The following is a 20,129-nucleotide window of genomic DNA, read 5'->3' on the forward strand; positions in this document are numbered from 1 at the left end:
TTATTATCAATTAATTATTATATTAAATAACATATAATTATATCTTAGTGTCTTAATTGTTTAGATTTTTATAATGCATTAGCTTTTTGTCGATCCACTGGTTCACATTTAAAAATATGTAGCAAAAATAGCAGATGGGCTTATTGAAAAAGCTAATTCGTTCTCTGCCAGCAGGGGTCACTTTCAGAACTGCAGAAATATAGTGGTTTCCTCGGTAACCGCAGTACACAAAGCTGACAAGTTTATTCAGTGAAATCTAGCCTTTTGAAGTTTAATCCTCATATTAATCCATATAGCAATTATTGTCTTTCCGCCCCTCAAAAGACCTTTTACAATTTAGACTTTTTGTACTATTTAAGAGTTTTCATGGCCTTAAATGTAAACAATTTAACTGAAGATGTTTTAAGGACCCGTGGAAACCCTAATAAGAACATAGTCCAGTGCATGCATTTGGCAAAAAGCTTTTGTTGACTATGAATTTTACCTTTGAAATTTGAGGTAAGTGCAACTCTGGCATCCCCATTGTTTGTGAGCAGTGGTGCGATTTAAATAAAATACAGATTTCCAAACATATGGGTATCCCCTTGAACTTGGTAAAAAGATCATCTGTTTACCATCTTGACTTGAAAATACTGTTTTCATAGTCAGTTTTTCATTTATTATTTGCTAATGTTAATGAATGTTTACGACTGGAAATAGCGACCTCTCCTGGTTGGAGATATTTTTAAGGTCTGCACTTCACATTTCAGCCTTTAAACAATTTTTTAAGAAAAGGGGTGAGTCAAAAGTATCAATTATTATATTCATTTAAACATTTATTATCAATTAATTATTATATTAAATAACATATAATTATATCTTAGTGTCTTAATTGTTTAGATTTTTATAATGCATTAGCTTTTTGTCGATCCACTGGTTCACATTTAAAAATATGTAGCAAAAATAGCAGATGGGCTTATTGAAAAAGCTAATTCGTTCTCTGCCAGCAGGGGTCACTTTCAGAACTGCAGAAATATAGTGGTTTCCTCGGTAACCGCAGTACACAAAGCTGACAAGTTTATTCAGTGAAATCTAGCCTTTTGAAGTTTAATCCTCATATTAATCCATATAGCAATTATTGTCTTTCCGCCCCTCAAAAGACCTTTTACAATTTAGACTTTTTGTACTATTTAAGAGTTTTCATGGCCTTAAATGTAAACAATTTAACTGAAGATGTTTTAAGGACCCGTGGAAACCCTAATAAGAACATAGTCCAGTGCATGCATTTGGCAAAAAGCTTTTGTTGACTATGAATTTTACCTTTGAAATTTGAGGTAAGTGCAACTCTGGCATCCCCATTGTTTGTGAGCAGTGGTGCGATTTAAATAAAATACAGATTTCCAAACATATGGGTATCCCCTTGAACTTGGTAAAAAGATCATCTGTTTACCATCTTGACTTGAAAATACTGTTTTCATAGTCAGTTTTTCATTTATTATTTGCTAATGTTAATGAATGTTTACGACTGGAAATAGCGACCTCTCCTGGTTGGAGATATACGGCCTGCGGGCCGCCAGTTGCCCATCCCTGCTATCCACCTTTTTCTTCAACGCGGAAGTAAGCCTATGGGTGAGACTTCCGGTATATAAATAAAATAAAAAATGTTTGATTATAGGGGTCGTATACTAAACGTATTGCAGTATTCTACTGTATTGCATAGATAGGTATAACATTTGAGTAGCCTACTGAATAAGCCAAATTCAAGTCTTCATGATCTCACACACACAGCCTGTTTACTGTAGCCTACAAACACAAAATGTTTGCATTTCTAGTACAACCCTCTTTCTTTAGCTCAAGTATGCAAACCTCTTTGCCACATGCACTGGAATATGTATTATATTGAAAGTTAAATTTTCAAATGAAAATGGCAACATGATCGTTTTATAAAGTACGCGTTCATAACTTTCACTTGGCTTTCATTGCTGAACAACTGCATAATTGAACTTAAACTGTATTTACGTACCGGTTTGGACTAAGCAAAAATCCCTCGGCAGCTCAGCTCCACGAACTACGTTTATAGTTTAGAGATATAACGCGATAGAAAAACCCCTGCTGTTGTTATCCAAGCGGTGGAGGAAACGGTTCATAACACAGAGGCGGGTCAAGCAGCGCAAGACTGTCGCTTCCAGCCAATAGCGACATGAAATTGCAGGTCATATAGGCTTGATCAGGGGCGATTCTATGATTTTTATTTTAGGGGGGCTCAGCCCCCACTGAGGGTATAATAATAATAATAATAAAAAATAATATATATAAATAAAATAAAAAATGTTTGATTATAGGGGTCGTATACTAAACGTATTGCAGTATTCTACTGTATTGCATAGATAGGTATAACATTTGAGTAGCCTACTGAATAAGCCAAATTCAAGTCTTCATGATCTCACACACACAGCCTGTTTACTGTAGCCTACAAACACAAAATGTTTGCATTTCTAGTACAACCCTCTTTCTTTAGCTCAAGTATGCAAACCTCTTTGCCACATGCACTGGAATATGTATTATATTGAAAGTTAAATTTTCAAATGAAAATGGCAACATGATCGTTTTATAAAGTACGCGTTCATATGTGCTTCATTTTCGCTGGAGGAAACAGCGGTGGTGTGATGAGGGGTGAACGCAGTGAAAACTTAGGCTACAGTAGATGGGGAACCGATTATTGCTCCCCCGTGATATTTTGTAAACTGGATTTATGACAAAGAACTGCACAAATGCATGATATTATAACAATCTATCGATAAACACACACCTTGTCCTCTGTTTCTCGCTCTGCACCGCCGCAGTCTGTTTCAGGAGGAGCCGATCGAAGTCTGCCGCCATTTTCATATAAAGTTTAAAGGGTTAGTTCACCCAAAAATTACAATTCTGTCATTAATTACTCACCCTCATGTCGTTCCAAACCCGTAAGACCTCTGTTGATCTTCGGAACACAAAATAAGATATTTTTGATTAATTCTGAGAGCTCTCGGACCCTCCCATAGACAGCAATGTAACTACCACGATCAAGGTCCAGAAACCTAGCAAGGAGATCCATAAAATAATCCATGTGACATCAGGGGTTCAACTGTAATTTTATGAAGCTACGAGAATACTTTTTGTACGCAAAGAAAACAAAAATAACGACTTTATTCAACAATTCATCTCCTCTGTGTCACTCTGATGCAATTTTGGAGAATATCCACTGAGGTATGCTATTCTGTGTCAGCGCACCACACGGATAGGTTGTTTTCGTTCAAATCAAAGTGTAAACAAGTAGAAAATGTCTATGGGAGGGTCCGAGAGCTCTCAGAATTCATAAAAAAAAATCTTAATTTGTGTTCCGAAGATGAACGGATGTCTTACGGGTTTAGAACGACATGAGGGTGAGTAATTAATGACAGAATTTTCATTTTTGAGTGAACTAACCATTTAAAGGGGACTGAGGCGATCCCGAATTCGTGTAGTTTAAAGAGCTAATGGCAAAATATAGCTATAGCCCCCCTAAAAATGGCCTAGCGATGCCCATGGGCTTGATTGACAGTAAGCATGACAGCCTGGTCATCAAACAAATGCCTAAAGAAGGTACAGTGTCTGCATTATACATTTCCTCTGAGAAACACTGTTAAATCAATTCAGACATAAAACACACAGCGTACAATTCTCAATAAAAATACAATCTGCTTGTTTTGTAAGCTACAACCTGCAACCACTATACTAAAGTTCTGTAATTCTGTAATTAAAACACTATGCAAACTACACAAAGGTAGGCAAATAGAGGAAACAGTGTGTCTCCCAAATAAGCGGTTCATTTAACCGTTGTAGGATTTAATAATACAAGGAAAGCTACAACACAAAGGTATGCTAAAATAAGAACAAGAATGAAAACGTGAAAACGTGGAATATGTGGCCTGGGAAAGCTATTCATAGTGAATTAGTGAATACCTTTCTTGTACGGAAAATATTTTGCTATTTTGCTCCAACGTAAAATTATTCTTGAGTTACATATGCATCAGTAAAGAAATGACAGATGAAAAGCATTTCACAACAAGCGGCAGCACACAAAGTGATGCTAAGCTATTATGTATCAGCCAGGAATATTAATCTGTCATACAGCAGCTTCACACCTCTGTCGACATCACTTTCACTTGGCTTTCATTGCTGAACAACTGCATAATTGAACTTAAACTGTATTTACGTACCGGTTTGGACTAAGCAAAAATCCCTCGGCAGCTCAGCTCCACGAACTACGTTTATAGTTTAGAGATATAACGCGATAGAAAAACCCCTGCTGTTGTTATCCAAGCGGTGGAGGAAACGGTTCATAACACAGAGGCGGGTCAAGCAGCGCAAGACTGTCGCTTCCAGCCAATAGCGACATGAAATTGCAAGAGCCAAAATTCAGTCACACCTACACAAGTTTCATATTAATACGCATGCGCATGACAATGTGGCTTAAATGACCAGTTATTTGGGGGAAACATTGGCAGAGACCTTTGTTAAAGCTTTTTCATGGTCATTATTCAGTCATGTAACCGCTGCTGAAATAGCGCCTTGTCACGCCTGGCCTGTTACATTTCTCAGCGCTGGTCATAAACGACCAATTACAGTCGTTTGTGATTATAGAATGAGGATTTAAAAAGAACTATAGAAATCGCTGTGAGTGATTTCAGTTTACGTATTCGCTATAAATCCTTGCAAAATTATATTAAAGATTACACATGTTGATTAAAGATCACACGTTAGTGTACAAAAGTCTCCAGTGAGGGAAAAAGCGACGTGTTTGCCCCTAAGCGCCCCCTGGAGGATTAAAGGGGACTGAGGCGATCCCGAATTCGTGTAGTTTAAAGAGCTAATGGCAAAATATAGCTATAGCCCCCCTAAAAATGGCCTAGCGATGCCCATGGGCTTGATTGACAGTAAGCATGACAGCCTGGTCATCAAACAAATGCCTAAAGAAGGTACAGTGTCTGCATTATACATTTCCTCTGAGAAACACTGTTAAATCAATTCAGACATAAAACACACAGCGTACAATTCTCAATAAAAATACAATCTGCTTGTTTTGTAAGCTACAACCTGCAACCACTATACTAAAGTTCTGTAATTCTGTAATTAAAACACTATGCAAACTACACAAAGGTAGGCAAATAGAGGAAACAGTGTGTCTCCCAAATAAGCGGTTCATTTAACCGTTGTAGGATTTAATAATACAAGGAAAGCTACAACACAAAGGTATGCTAAAATAAGAACAAGAATGAAAACGTGCACATTGAGAATATGTGGCCTGGGAAAGCTATTCATAGTGAATTAGTGAATACCTTTCTTGTACGGAAAATATTTTGCTCAGTATAAACAACGTAAAATTATTCTTGAGTTACATATGCATCAGTAAAGAAATGACAGAAATATAACCCGATAGAAAACCCCCTGCTGTTGTTATCCAAGCGGTGGAGGAAACGGTTCATAACACAGAGGCGGGTCAAGCAGCGCAAGACTGTCGCTTCCAGCCAATAGCGACATGAAATTGCAAGAGCCAAAATTCAGTCACACCTACACAAGTTTCATATTAATACGCATGCGCATGACAATGTGGCTTAAATGACCAGTTATTTGGGGGAAACATTGGCAGAGACCTTTGTTAAAGCTTTTTCATGGTCATTATTCAGTCATGTAACCGCTGCTGAAATAGCGCCTTGTCACGCCTGGCCTGTTACATTTCTCAGCGCTGGTCATAAACGACCAATTACAGTCGTTTGTGATTATAGAATGAGGATTTAAAAAGAACTATAGAAATCGCTGTGAGTGATTTCAGTTTACGTATTCGCTATAAATCCTTGCAAAATTATATTAAAGATTACACATGTTGATTAAAGATCACACGTTAGTGTACAAAAGTCTCCAGTGAGGGAAAAAGCGACGTGTTTGCCCCTAAGCGCCCCCTGGAGGACAAGCTCTTTGTATCCACAGAGGAAACAGTTGCATTATTAGTTACCAAAAATAATTATCCCTGTCAAACAAAGGAGTATGTATTCAATGTAGATCTAAGATTAGATTCTCATAACAATGCAATTGCATAAAAATCGTCAAACTGCATGTAAATTAGAGACTTTTGATTTAATGGTAAAGCAGAGACAGACACGTCGGTAACAAGATAACACACAGTTAAAAGAGAGTGAAAAAATACAAGGAGAAATGCATATAAAACACACTAATCAAGTACTAATTAACAGCTTTTAGAGTTCATATAAACCCTTTAACATCTGAATCTTTTCATAGCAACAGATTACGAAAAATAATTTTCAATGCGGTACAAAAGGCTAAACAATTAGAATAAATTAAACTCATTCATACTTATCAAATTGTCGTTTTAAAATCGTTTACTTCTTAACTAATGACCAAACTTAAAAGTTGGGCATAGAAAGAACAAAAACAAACAAAACAAAAAAAAATCAAGACAAAGTCAATGTTTATAATTCCATCGACCACTAAGTGTCACTAGATCCCATGGGTGATATTTTTGGGTCGACAGCATGTATTTTTTATGTAAAGAATGGAGGTCTATCAGGAAATGTTTGACCTCCAGTGTGTCTCTCATCATCAGTTTGAATATCACCTGTGACCCTGAGTTTTGTCTCAATCTCTGAGCCTGTGTCCCAATGTGCATACTATCCATCCTAAATTCTATGTGATATTAGTCATTTTCAATACTATTTGGTGCAGATAGTGTGGATAGTATGCACATTGGGACGCAGGGTGAGCTTGATGGTCACTTAAAATGTAAAGTTCACCAGATTTGAAAGTACTAAAACCATAAAGCACAAGCTCGGAATCTGCTAGAATTCACAAGAGTAGGCCTACTTCACAAGCACACATGCACAGTTTTGATATAGTCCCCAATAAATCAACGGACAATACCACAATGCAACAGGATTTGCCATTAGGGACACAAATTTCTTACATTTTCTTCCTGTCCAGTAAATTTGACACTGATATGGCATCTCAAAAACACAACACTGAGCTAATATTGATAAATGAGATTATATGAGATATATGCAATTAATCAGTATATCATATATCAATTTATTGATGGTTATTTTATAATATTTATATTCAATATTTATTGATATTGAATATAAATGGTAGAAGCTGTCTTACACAATCCAGTCCACAGCCAACATGAGTGACAGGTCATGGGTGGGCAGACCTATGGCCTCCAGAATGATAGCGATGGTGATGATGCCTCCAGCTGGAATACCTGCTGCTCCCACACTGGAGGCAGTGGCTGTCACCCTTTGAATAAGCAAATAAGCAGTCATTTAGCAGATGCTTTTCCTAAGTGACAGTACCATGGTGGCTTCATTGAATGCATTGAAAAAGCGAATGAGCTCTTCTCCTTCTGCACCAAGCTTTCTCAAAGCAACTCCAAAAACCATAGCAAAGAGAACAAGGCCCAGAATATTCATTCCATCTGCATCTGTTCCATAGGGAACCTGAAAACCACCAGAACATGTTTGTCTTTGGCTTACATAAGTGGACAATCAAATAATATTGCCATTCAGCATTTTTTTTTTAATGTTTTCGTGGCAGCACACAGTTGGTCAAAGGTGAACAATGCAACAGCAAACTAAATTAGAAGCTGACATTGTTTTAAGCAACAAAATGTGACATTAAAGTGCTTTGATAAATGCTGATTTTGCTAATTAACCTATATTATCTATTGTTCCCACTCATATTCCCTGTCACTGAATTGGATATGATTGTGCATGGACAAGTGACTTTCAAAAGACGAAACATGATGAAGCTTGGCTCTCAGTCTGACTTTCCCTCAGTGGTGGTGGCAGTGGGGTGATGAAGATCTGACGGGACTGAGCTACCGTTCAACTGAATCCTGCCCTTGTTCTGGGCTTTATCGCACATCCAGGCATGGCTCATCACTTGGCACACAGTACTGGTTGTTCTGTAAGCCCTACTTATGCAATTATGGACCTCAAGCGTTCTGAGGGATTGCCCACATATTTGTCCATGCACCAGCAGATATGAGACATTTTAGCTGAGCCAGGATGTAATGAAGACCCAGTCATTTATACAAAGGCTAATCACATACAGCAGTACATAGTGTAGTTCAGATGCAATATGTTAACTTCTAATTTTTGCATAATTTGGACTGAATTTGAAAGGAAACGTTGATGGAATAGATTTAAACATATTAAATTGCAAGTGGTAGGATATAAACTTTCATATTCTGTGGCGATTTGCATGCTTGTGGGACAGGATTTAACTGATTGTACTAATATAATGATAGAAAAACAAATGTTCATTAGAAATAAAAAATAATTTAAAGTCTGCACACCGAGTCATTCTGCAAGCCCATTGCTGAGACTAGAATGCAGACACATGAGAGGCACATTGAAAAAGCCATCTAGGAAAGGCTTGCCATCTCCAGCTGCTTGATTGTTCAGTGGGACAGGAGCAGCAAAACCAGCTGCGTCAACCCTGGCCCTGTGCAAACAAAGAGCAAGCTCATTCAAGGCTGCCAAAGAGTCAACACTACTGAGTGGTCGGACATAAAACCAGCCAAGAGGCCCCAATTGGACTTGAGTTTTATTTTTTTAAGAAGCACAAAATTACTGGGTTAAACTGACATTTCAACAAGTGGCATGATGTGTGTGTTGACAATTGTGTATTTGACGGTGCATTCTTAACATAGGAAAAGGACTGTAAGAAATTATAGTCTGACTCGACCCAGCTTCCACTCCAAATTGTGTATTAAACTATGCTCCTTTATCTACAAAGAGCTTAATTATCATATAGATAGTTCTTTCCGATCTTAATCATATGTAAATAGTAACATTACCTCTGAAGATAGTGTGGGAGAAGCAGCAGGTCATCAAGAACCATCTGCTGACCAAAAGGGTACATGAAATAACTGCTATGGATTCTGTTTAATCTTATCACCTTAACATTTGGTTCTTCCCACTTGAATCTACCGAGGATGTGGGACCGGAAGACTATCACTTTAACTGTCATCCGCAATTTACATTTAAAACGAAACTTAATTTACATGTTGAGAGGGAAGATAAACGTAATACTGTATAAAATGATTGAGCTTAGGATGTTCGGGGTTCATTCTGTCTCCGCTGAACCCAAGGTACTAGGCTACATGTACTTTGTCACTACTATTCTGTAATAAAAGTTATTCTTCAAGATCTTCGACGTCTTCACTTTTTCTTACAGGACCTAATGCTAAATAACAAATAATTACATGTATTTTGTATTATTATAAAGTAATAATAAAATATTATTAGAAAATGAAGAGATTGTGTACCTTCTGGTAGTTGAGGGTTCCATTTGTTCCATTTCCAACAAGAATTGTCTTGTAATCAGTGACATACTGTGACAAAAGTAAGAGACAGAGAAGGACAACATCTTGAGCTACATGCAGTGCTTATCACAGAGCTATTCTAACCAGTTTCAATCCATTCCAGTGTACAGCTTCATGAACTGTGATGCATTTGATTATTTCTTTGCACTGAGCCTGTTTCTAGTGCCAAAATACTCACAAAAGCAGCATTTAAAGTTTAGCTGAAGAGGACTTTGAGACTGGTGTACACAGAGACAATGGCAGTGATCCCCCACAGAACCCCTGTTCCTCAAAAACTCCAATTATATGAGCTGGAGCACTCAGTTTAGTTTTTGTGAATCCTTACTCTCTCAAAAGTAGAAATGGAACAGGTGAGGTAAGAAATAGAAATGGTAAAAAAAAAAAGTGCTGTCAAGCGATTAATCGTGATTAATCGCATCCAAAATAAAAGTTTTTGTTTACATAGTATATGTGTATGTACTGTGTATATTTATTAAATATATATAAATACACACACATGCATGTATATATTTAAGAAAAATATGTTACGTTTATATATTAAATATATTTATATATAATATAAAGTTTATGAATATAAATATATACATGTAAATACATGTATATATTTTCAAAATATATGCTGTATGTGTGTGTATTTATATATACATAATAAATATACACAGTACACACACATATATTATGTAAACAAAAACGTTTATTTTGGATGCGATTAATCGTTTGACAGCCTTAGTAAAAAAATTATCTTCTTTTTGGTGAAGTAAAAAAATACAAGATGGATGGCATGTTTTCATAGAAAAACTTGTTTTTACATATTAAAAATCGGCGCAGTGGATTGCAAAAATGTATTTGTGTGAAATTGCTCTAACGGTTCAGATGCTGTATCTATATAATGCGTCTTTAACTGATATTAATTTACAGTGTTTGTATAATCTGATGTTGCAGTGATAGCAAAATTAAAACCCATAAACATATGTCAGTTAAGACAACCTGGAATATATCTACAAGAATTAGTTCAGACCAGTCTGTTTGTAACAGGCCATTAAAATAATTCCCAGGCATTTCTGTATTAATCCTGCTAATCTCTGTCTCTTCTCTTTTAAAGCCTTTCTGGCCTCCATCCAGGTAAATGTCGATGGAAATCCCACTGGATAAAGAAACATTCTCCCACTGGATAAAGAAACATCCCATCTGCACCTAATGACCCTGTTTCTCTTTCTAAATCTACTTTGGCCTCTGCAAAAACATATTTTTTTTACAAATTGATAACTGGGTGCCCGTTCGGTTTGTGTCAATCGGGTCGTCCACATGCTCCGGTCTAGGCACAGAGGTGTTATCTCCCACCCTGGCCACCGAACCTCCTGATCTCTCTTTGAGCAGAGCGTGCTCACTGTTGAGCAGTTGCCTGTGTGGTACAACCCAGTGAACCAAGCCAGGTTGCCAGGCACCAAGGAATGGAATCAGCTTGCTATGGTAACTGCCTGGTTGTTTAGTGGTGAGAGAGGATGGGAGGTATTTATTGAGCAGGGACAAAAATGGTTACTCCATTTTGTGACTCTCTCAATTAGAGATGAAGGAGCTGTTAACATGGAGCAAATGGTCTACAAATATTAATTCTGAACATATATGTTTGTGTGAGTGTGTGTGTTTTAGTGACAGCTGGAGGAAAAAAGTAACTTACTGAGCGGAAAGCTGCGGCCACCAGGTTGGATGGAAACAGGTTTCTGAAAAGGAAAAACAAGCAAGAAAGATAAACCAGTGATGTGTAAAACTGAGCTCTTATCATCACAGATGGACACCACTGATGTTTCTTTGCTAAATTCCCACCAGTTTGCAGCATGAGTGACCCATAAAGGAAGTTTTGCATTGATCAGTACAAATCAATATTTGTATCTGCAAATCCATATCCCAAATCATTCACTTGGGCTACAGAATGGATTATTTTAAACTAAACTGAGTTGAGTTCTTATTCATCATATGACCTGCGTTAAAAAGAGGATTTATCTAGTAACCCTGTGAACTATGAGGCAAAAAGAAATGTATTTTCTTCAGATTCATGCAAGCCTAATATACAGTTGTTCTTCAAGTTTATTACATAATTTCACAGCAGATTTATATTCCAACAAGAAAAACCTTTTTAATAGGTCTCAGGTTTCAAGATATGGGCACCTTTGTCCCACATAGATTCAACAACTAAAAAGTGTATTTTTTGTGATGTAATTTCAGATTGGTAAAAAAGAAGGATAGTGATTTTAAATTGATAGTAAACATGTTTGCTGGAATCTACAAAAAAAAATCTTTAAAAAAGTTATTTTCATTTATGAAAAATCCCATTTTCAAATGTATGTTGCTGATTGACAAACTAGATGTTTTTGGCTAATTTGGTGCTTGTTTTTTACTAGTCCATGGTGGTCTACCAGCCCTAACCAGTTTGATCCAGGTCTAGGTCGATCACAACCCCACTAGATGGTAGTCTGTTTTGGAGCAGCTAAAGACTATTAAGACTATTTGAAGAGTTCAGATGCAAAAGCCTCTAAGTATCTTTTGAAATTTTCTTATAAATTAAACATTTTTCTACCTATGTGTAGGTTTAGTCATTTCGCTTGAATGGCAATGAATATGTTCTTTTCTTTGCCATTAAAGTGAAATAACTGAACATAAACATAGGAGCCTGAGAAAAATATTCATTTTAGAAGAAAATTTCAGATGGCACTGCGATTTTTTACTATTAAAAAATCATGTAAAACCAGCCACCATCAGAAAAGTAACACAGCCTTATTTCTGTCCTAAATAGCACCGCAACAGTTGGGCCGTTATGAAATAACCTGGCTTCTAACTGTTGTATGACATGATGATGTATGCCAGGATAACTAATAATATATGATAATTAATGATTAAAATCCATCAGAGCAGTTCTATAAAGTGTCACACTATACCTTGACATGTTAAAACAGACTAACAAATTAAAAACTAAATAATTTTTGTTGACACTTATTAATTGATTAGTAAGTTTAGAAGCTTATCAATCATATTTACTCCGCTTTTGCTGAACTCACACTGTGTGGGATAAAACTTTCTCTTGCAAGAAATATGAGCATTTTTCCAGCAATTTTTTTCCCTGTCTCTGGTAATAATTAAATGCAAATCAATTTGTCATTTAAATGCCTAAAAAAGAAAAGAGGATGTAAAGAATGAACTCGAGTGTTGCACACACACAGCTAATCATGCCGGGAACTTGCAGGCGCGGATTAAGCGCTGCCATATAGTGGACTGCTGTTTTTCTCACATTGAGGAGATAGGCTATTGTTATTATTGTTAGCATTTCCATTACCAAATAATACCTGGCAAGGTCTAAAAACGAATCTGCTGTCTCTTTGTTGGAGCTCAAGCCTTCCAGCCCTAAATTGTTGGTGTTCAGCGCTCCCGCTCCCACGCCGGGTTTGATGATGAAGGCGAGAGCTACCCCGATAGATGAAGCGATCAGAGTGGTCACCAGAAAGTAAGACACGGCGATCCCTCCGAGCTTCCCCAGCGAGCGCGTGTCCATACTCGCAGCGCCAGAGATCAAACTGCAAACCACTAAAGGAAGGATGATCATCTTGAGCATCCTCAGCAGCATCTCTCCGGGGAAGGCGAAGTAAGTCATTTGCGCTCGGGTTAGGTTCATGTTCCGGACCATCATCCCGAGCCCAACGCCCACCAGAACCCCGGACACCGTCAAGATCACTAGGAGGTTTCTTTTGAAGAAGACCATTAACCGGTCTTTAAAGCTGTTCTTTTCTGATTTGATCGAGACCGCTGGTAACGGGCTTTTGTGGCCGGCGTGTCCATTGATTTCGCTCTTCTTCTCCTCCATGTTTTTCTCTACACGCTCAGTCTTTCCACACGTTTAAAAGCGGTACCAGGCTTTTCTCATCAGCCGCGTGCGCGCTGGGAATAGAGCGGACTGGAGAGCGCTTGTAAAATCCAGCCGGCACTTATAGACACGTGCTGCATCTACCAATGACGAGGAGGGGTCTTTTAAAGATGAGGATCTAGGACATGCGCACTCCTGGACCAAGATGAAATGATGCAACAAGGCAAAGGGTTGCTGATATCCATGCATATTATTATTATTATTATTATTATTATTTATCTATTTATGTTCATGTTTTATGAACAATGGCAAGCATATATATATATATATATATATATAATATATAATGTATAGATTACTGTACTAAAGAGAAAAATGAAATATGTCTATAATATTATATTGTTTGTATTTATATTTATATATCTATTGTCATTTATAATAATATATGAATAAAATAAGGCACAGTGTTAGCTTTTCATTGTTAAAGTCATATTATTCACATATATTCATGAAGGACACAAAATTATTTTTTATTGAATGACCCCATTATTATTGCTGTACGTTATTGTTGTTTGTCATTTTTAGAGCAATTTTGGATTTATTATTATCATTATTATTAACATTTGCAGTTTTTCAGCATTTGCAACATATTTTGTGAGGGTTATGTGTTTTAATACGATACTCAAATGATATAGCCCATAATTTTAGACTCCCACCTACATTTTGCCCCAAGTTAAATATCAGTTCTTTTTATCTGTAGTTGCTTTCCCCTGAACCTCAACTATTCTGTTCCAAAAATAACATTTCACAGCTGCCAAACCAGGAGCAGGAAGCTGAGTGTGCTCTCCAGGCGTTACTATAATACACTGAACTCACTCCACTGTGAGGAGGCTTGGACAAAACAAGACTGTGAAGATTTTAGGCCCAAGATGGTTCCAAAATCTCTTCTGGTACACTGAAAAGAGTCTTAAGAAAGAGCTTGCATTAAAGGTATGGTATTGTTAAAAGCATTGTAAACGTAATACTATGAGATAGAGGGTAAACAAATGTCTGACCTTATGTAAAATCTAACCACATCCTGCAGCTGTTGTCATGCTTAAGAAAGATGAGCTCTCTCCATATGACCCCCTCCTAATCTAGTTACAAATCTGATATCTGTGCCAGATTTACCTTAAATGTATTTGATGGTTTACTTTGTAGAACAATTGGTTCAAATTTGACTTCCATTCCAAAATATGGCTTCTATATATGTAATTTGGGGATGTTTAAAGTAAACCTGCTTCTAAACATATATTTTGTTTACTCATTAGTACAGTAATCTGTACATTATAAGCAACATCTATAGTCTACTGTGCTTTTTTGTCATCTAATGTGTTTAAAACCAGAAATGAACAGAGGCAACAAGACTGTAATGATATTCTACAACCACCTGATGGCGTTCTTTTGTCTTGTAAAGTCCTTTCTCTGTTTGAGAAAAATACTGGGTGTGATTGTAAATCCTCAGGCACTACTGATCATTGCTTATTCGACATATAAGCACAAAATCTTGTAATATTATGTCAATGTACTGCAAAAATATACGTTATTTTTGTTCTTCTTCAGCCTTTTATTCTTGTAAAAGTAATGTTAATAATTAATGGTGATTTGCTTCATTATGGTGATTTATGCAGTCACTTCTCTCAATGAGAATTATGACAACATTACACTTACATTATACACTTTATATTGTCATAAATATTGTTATTTTTAAGAGACCTACAATCTAATACGGAGGTTATGGTAAGCAGATAATGACCAGTCTGTTAGGACAGCAAGCTTTACCCTGAACACCTGAAATCAAATGTCAGACTCCAAGATTAATGACTGTTTGCACTTATTCCATCAGACCACGCACCATCAGCTGTGTCACACACACACACACACACACACACACAATGTAGATAGACTTTCTTGGCCCTTTGTCCCATTTAGACAAACATTAGTGTAAACACTCAGTATTCTCCTTTGCTGGTGAATTCACCGAAGAAAAAGCATGTGAGAGAAAACATATTTCCCACTTTCCCTGATTTTTTCTTTTTAGTTAATGCCTATTTTCCGCAGTGGCAGGCTTTTTTGAACACTCCATTTCCTGTTATGCAGTAGAGACTGAACTTGTAACAAAAAAGATTGAGCCAAGCTGTCGGTGGGCATCTTGCCAGAGCATGCTGCCTTTTCTCAGTTCCGCCACTTGATGAACTCAAACCTGGCGATCTCAAACTTACCACTCACACTTCAAGTAGCTATTACAGCGACACATAGCAAAATATATAAGGATTATATATTTTAAATATACATTTTAAAGTATAGATATGTTTCTCTCATCGTGCTGTAAACACCAAATTACTAGTCTGTTAGGTTCTTTAAATAACATGACGAACGGCAGCCTGTTCTGCATTTTGGTTGGCTGATTCTACCAGAGGGGGCGGGGCGTATGAACTGGGACTCCGCCTTGTCTCACAGAACAAACTATCTTTCAAATCCAATGTCTTTCTTGCAACTGCGGCTACGAGGAGAGTCACTGAAGGCAACCTGCCTACTACTTTTGGGGACACTTTGAAGTGTGACTCTCATATGTGCAACTGTTTACTCTTTTCTCAGGCTGATGAGGCACGGGGCGCTCAATAAGTGCCATGTGAATTCATGTTGACTAGCAAGGCAAGGCATGCAGAATGCACTGATACTATGTAAACGCATTCGAGAATAAATCCGCTGAGATTTACACTCATTTAACGGGATCGTACAAGTCCTTCAGAGGGGTGAGTGGATGTTCCTACTGAATTATCAACATAAAGTCCTGTGTTTTGACAGATCAGACTTGATGTGGGTCTCTCCTGCAAGCGTGTATTGACCCCAGCAGTAACCTGTTTGCATACAGTAGCCTACACACGTCTACAAACTTGGCATATCTGTAAACACAACATGCCAGTAGAAGCCCACCACTGGCGTCTTCTGGATGCTAAATAGTTGGTGTTTTAAACGAGGAACGCCACATGACATACTTATGATTGCTGCGTGTTCATAGCTTTCTGTAATCGACCCTAGTAAACAATATTTTTGTGTGATTTGGTTTTATTATATAACTGTTCTGAGGCCGTTGACTTGACAGTGATCTCCCGTATCGCGTACAGATTTTTTGTACAGTAGCCATGCTAGATTAGTATCACTAAACGACTGAAGAGTCTTCTTTTATCAGTGTTTTCAGAGTTTTTCTTCTTCTGATAAACTGGCTTCAATATAGAAATATGTTTTAGAAGGGTTTTCAAACAACTTTTCATTTACCTGAAAAATGTTTACATGACTAATTTTAGTAAAATTTAAGGGAAAATTTAAACTTTAGTCTAAGCAGGTTTCTGTTGGTCAAAGCAGTGAATTCATATGACCAGCTTGAACATGAGTGAAATTCGTTCCAAAGAAAAATTTTGATTGCGTAAAAAATGCACCTCAATCGATTACAACCAGAAAGTAATTTAATGAAAAGTCTTTTAAAGTTGTGATTAAATGGAAGCAGTGAATTTAAAATAATTGTGACATATATTCGAGTGTAATGGGTTATTGAAAAGAAAAAAAATGTAGGGCAAGGACTTGGATCAGTTCACTGGTTGTTGATTGGACCTTGAGATGTGGACGGGGTTTAAGCAGACTTTATGATTGGAGAAGTCCTGCATAGGTCACCCAGAGAAAAGTCTGTTTCACAAGAAGATAGAGTTATGATATTTTGATTGAAAAATAACATGCATGAGTTAATCATTTACAGTAATATTAATATGCATTAAGAAAATAATTGTATTGCACACCAACTTTAAAAAGTTGACCTTCTTGAAAATAATTATTACACTGCTAAAAAAATTATATGTTACATGCATGAAAATTGAACTGCAGTAGACTGAAATAACTGCCTTGAAGTTGTACATTTCTCAAACATTTATTTTCTAGTTAGATAATAGAAATCTAAGTATAGGATGCCTGGAAGTGAACATGTAGACATCAGCATGGGGTCAAACTGGACATACCGATAAGGAAGCCCCACTGGTTTGTGTTTCCTGCCTATCTGAAATCCAAAATGAAAATTGAGTCATTAATCACTTACCCCCACATCGTTCCAAACCCGTAAAAGCTTTGTTCGTCTTCGGAACACAATTTAAGATATTTTGGATGAAAACCAGGAGGCTTGTGACTGTCCCATTGACTGCCAAGTAAATTACACTGTCAAGGTCCAGAAAAGTATGAAAGACTGAATCTGCCATCAGTGGTTCAACCGTAACGTTACGAAGTGACGAGAATACTTTTTTGTACTTTTTTGTAAAATAACGACTTTATTCAACAATTCGTCTCCTCTGTGTCTCTCAGATTAGGGTGTGTGCTGCTGTGTACAGTGCTCTGTTCTGTTGGCTCAGAGAGCTCAGAGTTCACCGTAGAGCCAATTTGGAGAATATCCGCTGAACGCAAGCAGCGTACTCTCTTCTGTGTCAGCCGCGACACAAGGATACGTTTTCTACGCGTATTTACGCTTTGATTTGAATTAAAACAGCGCATCCGTGCAGCGCTGGCTGACACAGAATAGCATACGCTGCTTGTGTTCAGTGGTTATTCTCCAAAATGGCGCTACGGTGATGCAGAGAGACACAGAGGAGACGAATTGTTGAATAAAGTCGTTATTTTCGTTTTCTTCACGTACAAAAAGATATAATGTAGACATAACGTTACGGTTGAACCACTGATGGCAGATGGACTATTCAGACGATGACTTTCATACTTTTCTGGACCTTGACAGTGTAATTTACTTGGCAGTCAATCGGACAGTCAAAAGCCTCCCGGTTTTCATCCAAAATATCTTAAATTGTGTTCCGAAGACGAACGAAGCTTTTAGAGGTTTGGAACGACATGGGGGTAAGTGATTAATGACAACATTTTCATTTTGGGGTGGAGTATCCCTTTAAGGCAAGAGTTTGGGAATGGCGGATTAGAGACGCATCTAATTTAGTTGATAATCCAGATTAGGGTGTGTGCTGCTGTGAACAGTGCTCTGTTCTGTTGGGTCAGAGAGCTCAGAGTTCAGACTCGTCACCTCATTAGAGGTCACTGTTGACCAATTAATACACTCTCCAGCCAGCCTGTTACGTTCTAATAATATGGTGTCAAAATTTAATGTTACATTTTTTACACAGTATTTTAGTCTAACACATATGACTAAACAAGACATTTTGTTGCTTGCTTTTTCCGATAGGCCTACAATGGCAAGCTTTTAAACTTTAAAAGGATGCAAAAGTGACTTTGGTTGTTGAATACAGTTGTCACTCCCACAAATAACCTAACTCTGTGTTTACAGAGTGGTATTAAGCACTCAGAAGAGAAGTTACAACTGTATTTAGCTGCAGTGTGTAGCCTGCATGGATAATGACAGTGTCCTGCATGGATATGACATTTACCAGTTAGGAGCCAGTCTTAATTACATAGTCTGTTTTGTGTTCCTTTAACATGTGCTTAGGCCCAGCCTGTGTCTTTAGTAGACTTCTCATGGAAGACTAGTTACATTTTTTACACAGTATTTTAGTCTAACACATATGACTAAACAAGACATTTTGTTGCTTGCTTTTTCCGATAGGCCTACAATGGCAAGCTTTTAAACTTTAAAAGGATGCAAAAGTGACTTTGGTTGTTGAATACAGTTGTCACTCCCACAAATAACCTAACATTTACCAGTTAGGAGCCAGTCTTAATTACATAGTCTGTTTTGTGTTCCTTTAACATGTGCTTAGGCCCAGCCTGTGTCTTTAGTAGACTTCTCATGGAAGACTTAAATCCATAATATAGCCATAGTTACATTTTCTGCCAGTCTATAATGTTTTAATGTGCTCTAAATTATGAGTCCAGTGTTACTGAATTGCTCAAATGCATTTGCATTGAATTCTGTGTAAATGAACTGCCAGTGCCTGGGGCAGTGACCTGCTTTTCATTATAATGTGCGGGAAGCACATTCACTGTATTGAACTCTGAAGCGTCAAGCACGTTGATGTCCTGGGGATTTTGAATGCTAAACCTCTAGGGAGGTGTGTCAAAACTCCCCTTAAGAACTTTATAACCTGTGGCCTGCATTTTCATGTATTGCTGTTTTGTATTGCTATAATATATTATAAACTGTTAATGTCACCACAGTTTGATCAGGACCAGACATGTCATTTCTTGATTAGTTTGTTTTCCTGCAGTTGGTCCAGGTATTTTTCATGTGTATTTTGTGTTGATCTTCAAGATGCTTCTGATTGGCAAAAAAAAACACATTGGAAACAGACATTTTGTTTATAAGATTCCAAATACAACTTTTATAGCACAAGAAAAATCTAGATAAATATTTTTTATACCTTCACAAAATCACTATCATTCCCCCCAGAAATTTTAACCTAGGCTCAAAATGTGCTTCTACTTAAATTTTACATACAATAAATGTATACATATAACATGAACACCAACTACTTTTATTCTTTTTTTACTCAAATTATAGTTACAGGGGTATATTATCGATTAATAAAGACTTGCACAATACTATGTTATTATGACATCAAAACACTTCATTAAACACTTGTAAACTAATATATGTTGAGATTTGCATCAGATAATCAGCTTCATATGTATGGTTTTCTGATGTAGTAAACTTGGTACGGATCTGAGAGCAAAAGACTATAAAGAAGCTCAGAACCAAGCAAAAATAACAAGCTATAGCTTCAACAAATGTATTATCTCATGTTTGATTTTGTTAACACTATTGCTTAAGTTTGGGGTACGTATATTTTTAAATGCGATAGGGAATTAACCTTTTAGCACCACTCACATATTTCATTTCCA

The 20,129-nt window shown here is 37.1% G+C and overlaps 3 protein-coding genes across 6 annotated transcripts in view; 1 reads left to right on the top strand and 2 right to left on the bottom strand.

The window, feature by feature from the left end:
* The window catches only part of LOC107601859 (centrosomal protein of 68 kDa-like), an 11,702-nt gene extending 7,382 nt beyond the window's left edge, over positions 1 to 4,320 (bottom strand). Inside the window, exon 1 of one of the 2 annotated variants that reach the window (XM_016294183.1) lies at positions 4,218 to 4,320. The gene's annotated coding sequence lies outside the window, so the exon portion shown is untranslated. Of the gene's footprint in view, positions 1 to 2,002; positions 2,106 to 4,217 lie in introns of those variants that run through there. The other variant, XM_016294182.1, reaches the window with a different exon arrangement.
* Positions 4,321 to 7,169: 2,849 nt separating this feature from the next.
* On the bottom strand, positions 7,170 to 13,381 carry LOC107601789 (neutral amino acid transporter A-like). The gene is made up of 5 exons (XM_016294084.1): positions 12,739 to 13,381; positions 11,079 to 11,121; positions 9,344 to 9,409; positions 7,360 to 7,508; positions 7,170 to 7,308 (listed from the first exon to the last, which is right to left on the bottom strand). Exons 1-5 carry the CDS (start codon positions 13,251 to 13,253, stop codon positions 7,170 to 7,172), a joined length of 912 nt encoding a protein of 303 aa, XP_016149570.1. The 5' UTR covers positions 13,254 to 13,381.
* A 2,407-nt stretch (positions 13,382 to 15,788) lies between these two features.
* The window catches only part of LOC107601861 (SERTA domain-containing protein 2), a 33,650-nt gene continuing 29,309 nt past the window's right edge, over positions 15,789 to 20,129 (top strand). For all 3 annotated transcript variants that reach the window (XR_001610981.1, XM_016294186.1, XM_016294187.1), the window contains exon 1: positions 15,789 to 16,048. The gene's annotated coding sequence lies outside the window, so the exon portion shown is untranslated. The remainder of the gene's footprint in view (positions 16,049 to 20,129) is intronic.

This window comes from Sinocyclocheilus grahami, unplaced genomic scaffold (genome assembly GCF_001515645.1).
Source record: "Sinocyclocheilus grahami isolate Dianchi unplaced genomic scaffold, SAMN03320097.WGS_v1.1 scaffold313.1, whole genome shotgun sequence".
Classification (NCBI taxonomy): Eukaryota; Metazoa; Chordata; class Actinopteri; order Cypriniformes; family Cyprinidae; genus Sinocyclocheilus; species Sinocyclocheilus grahami.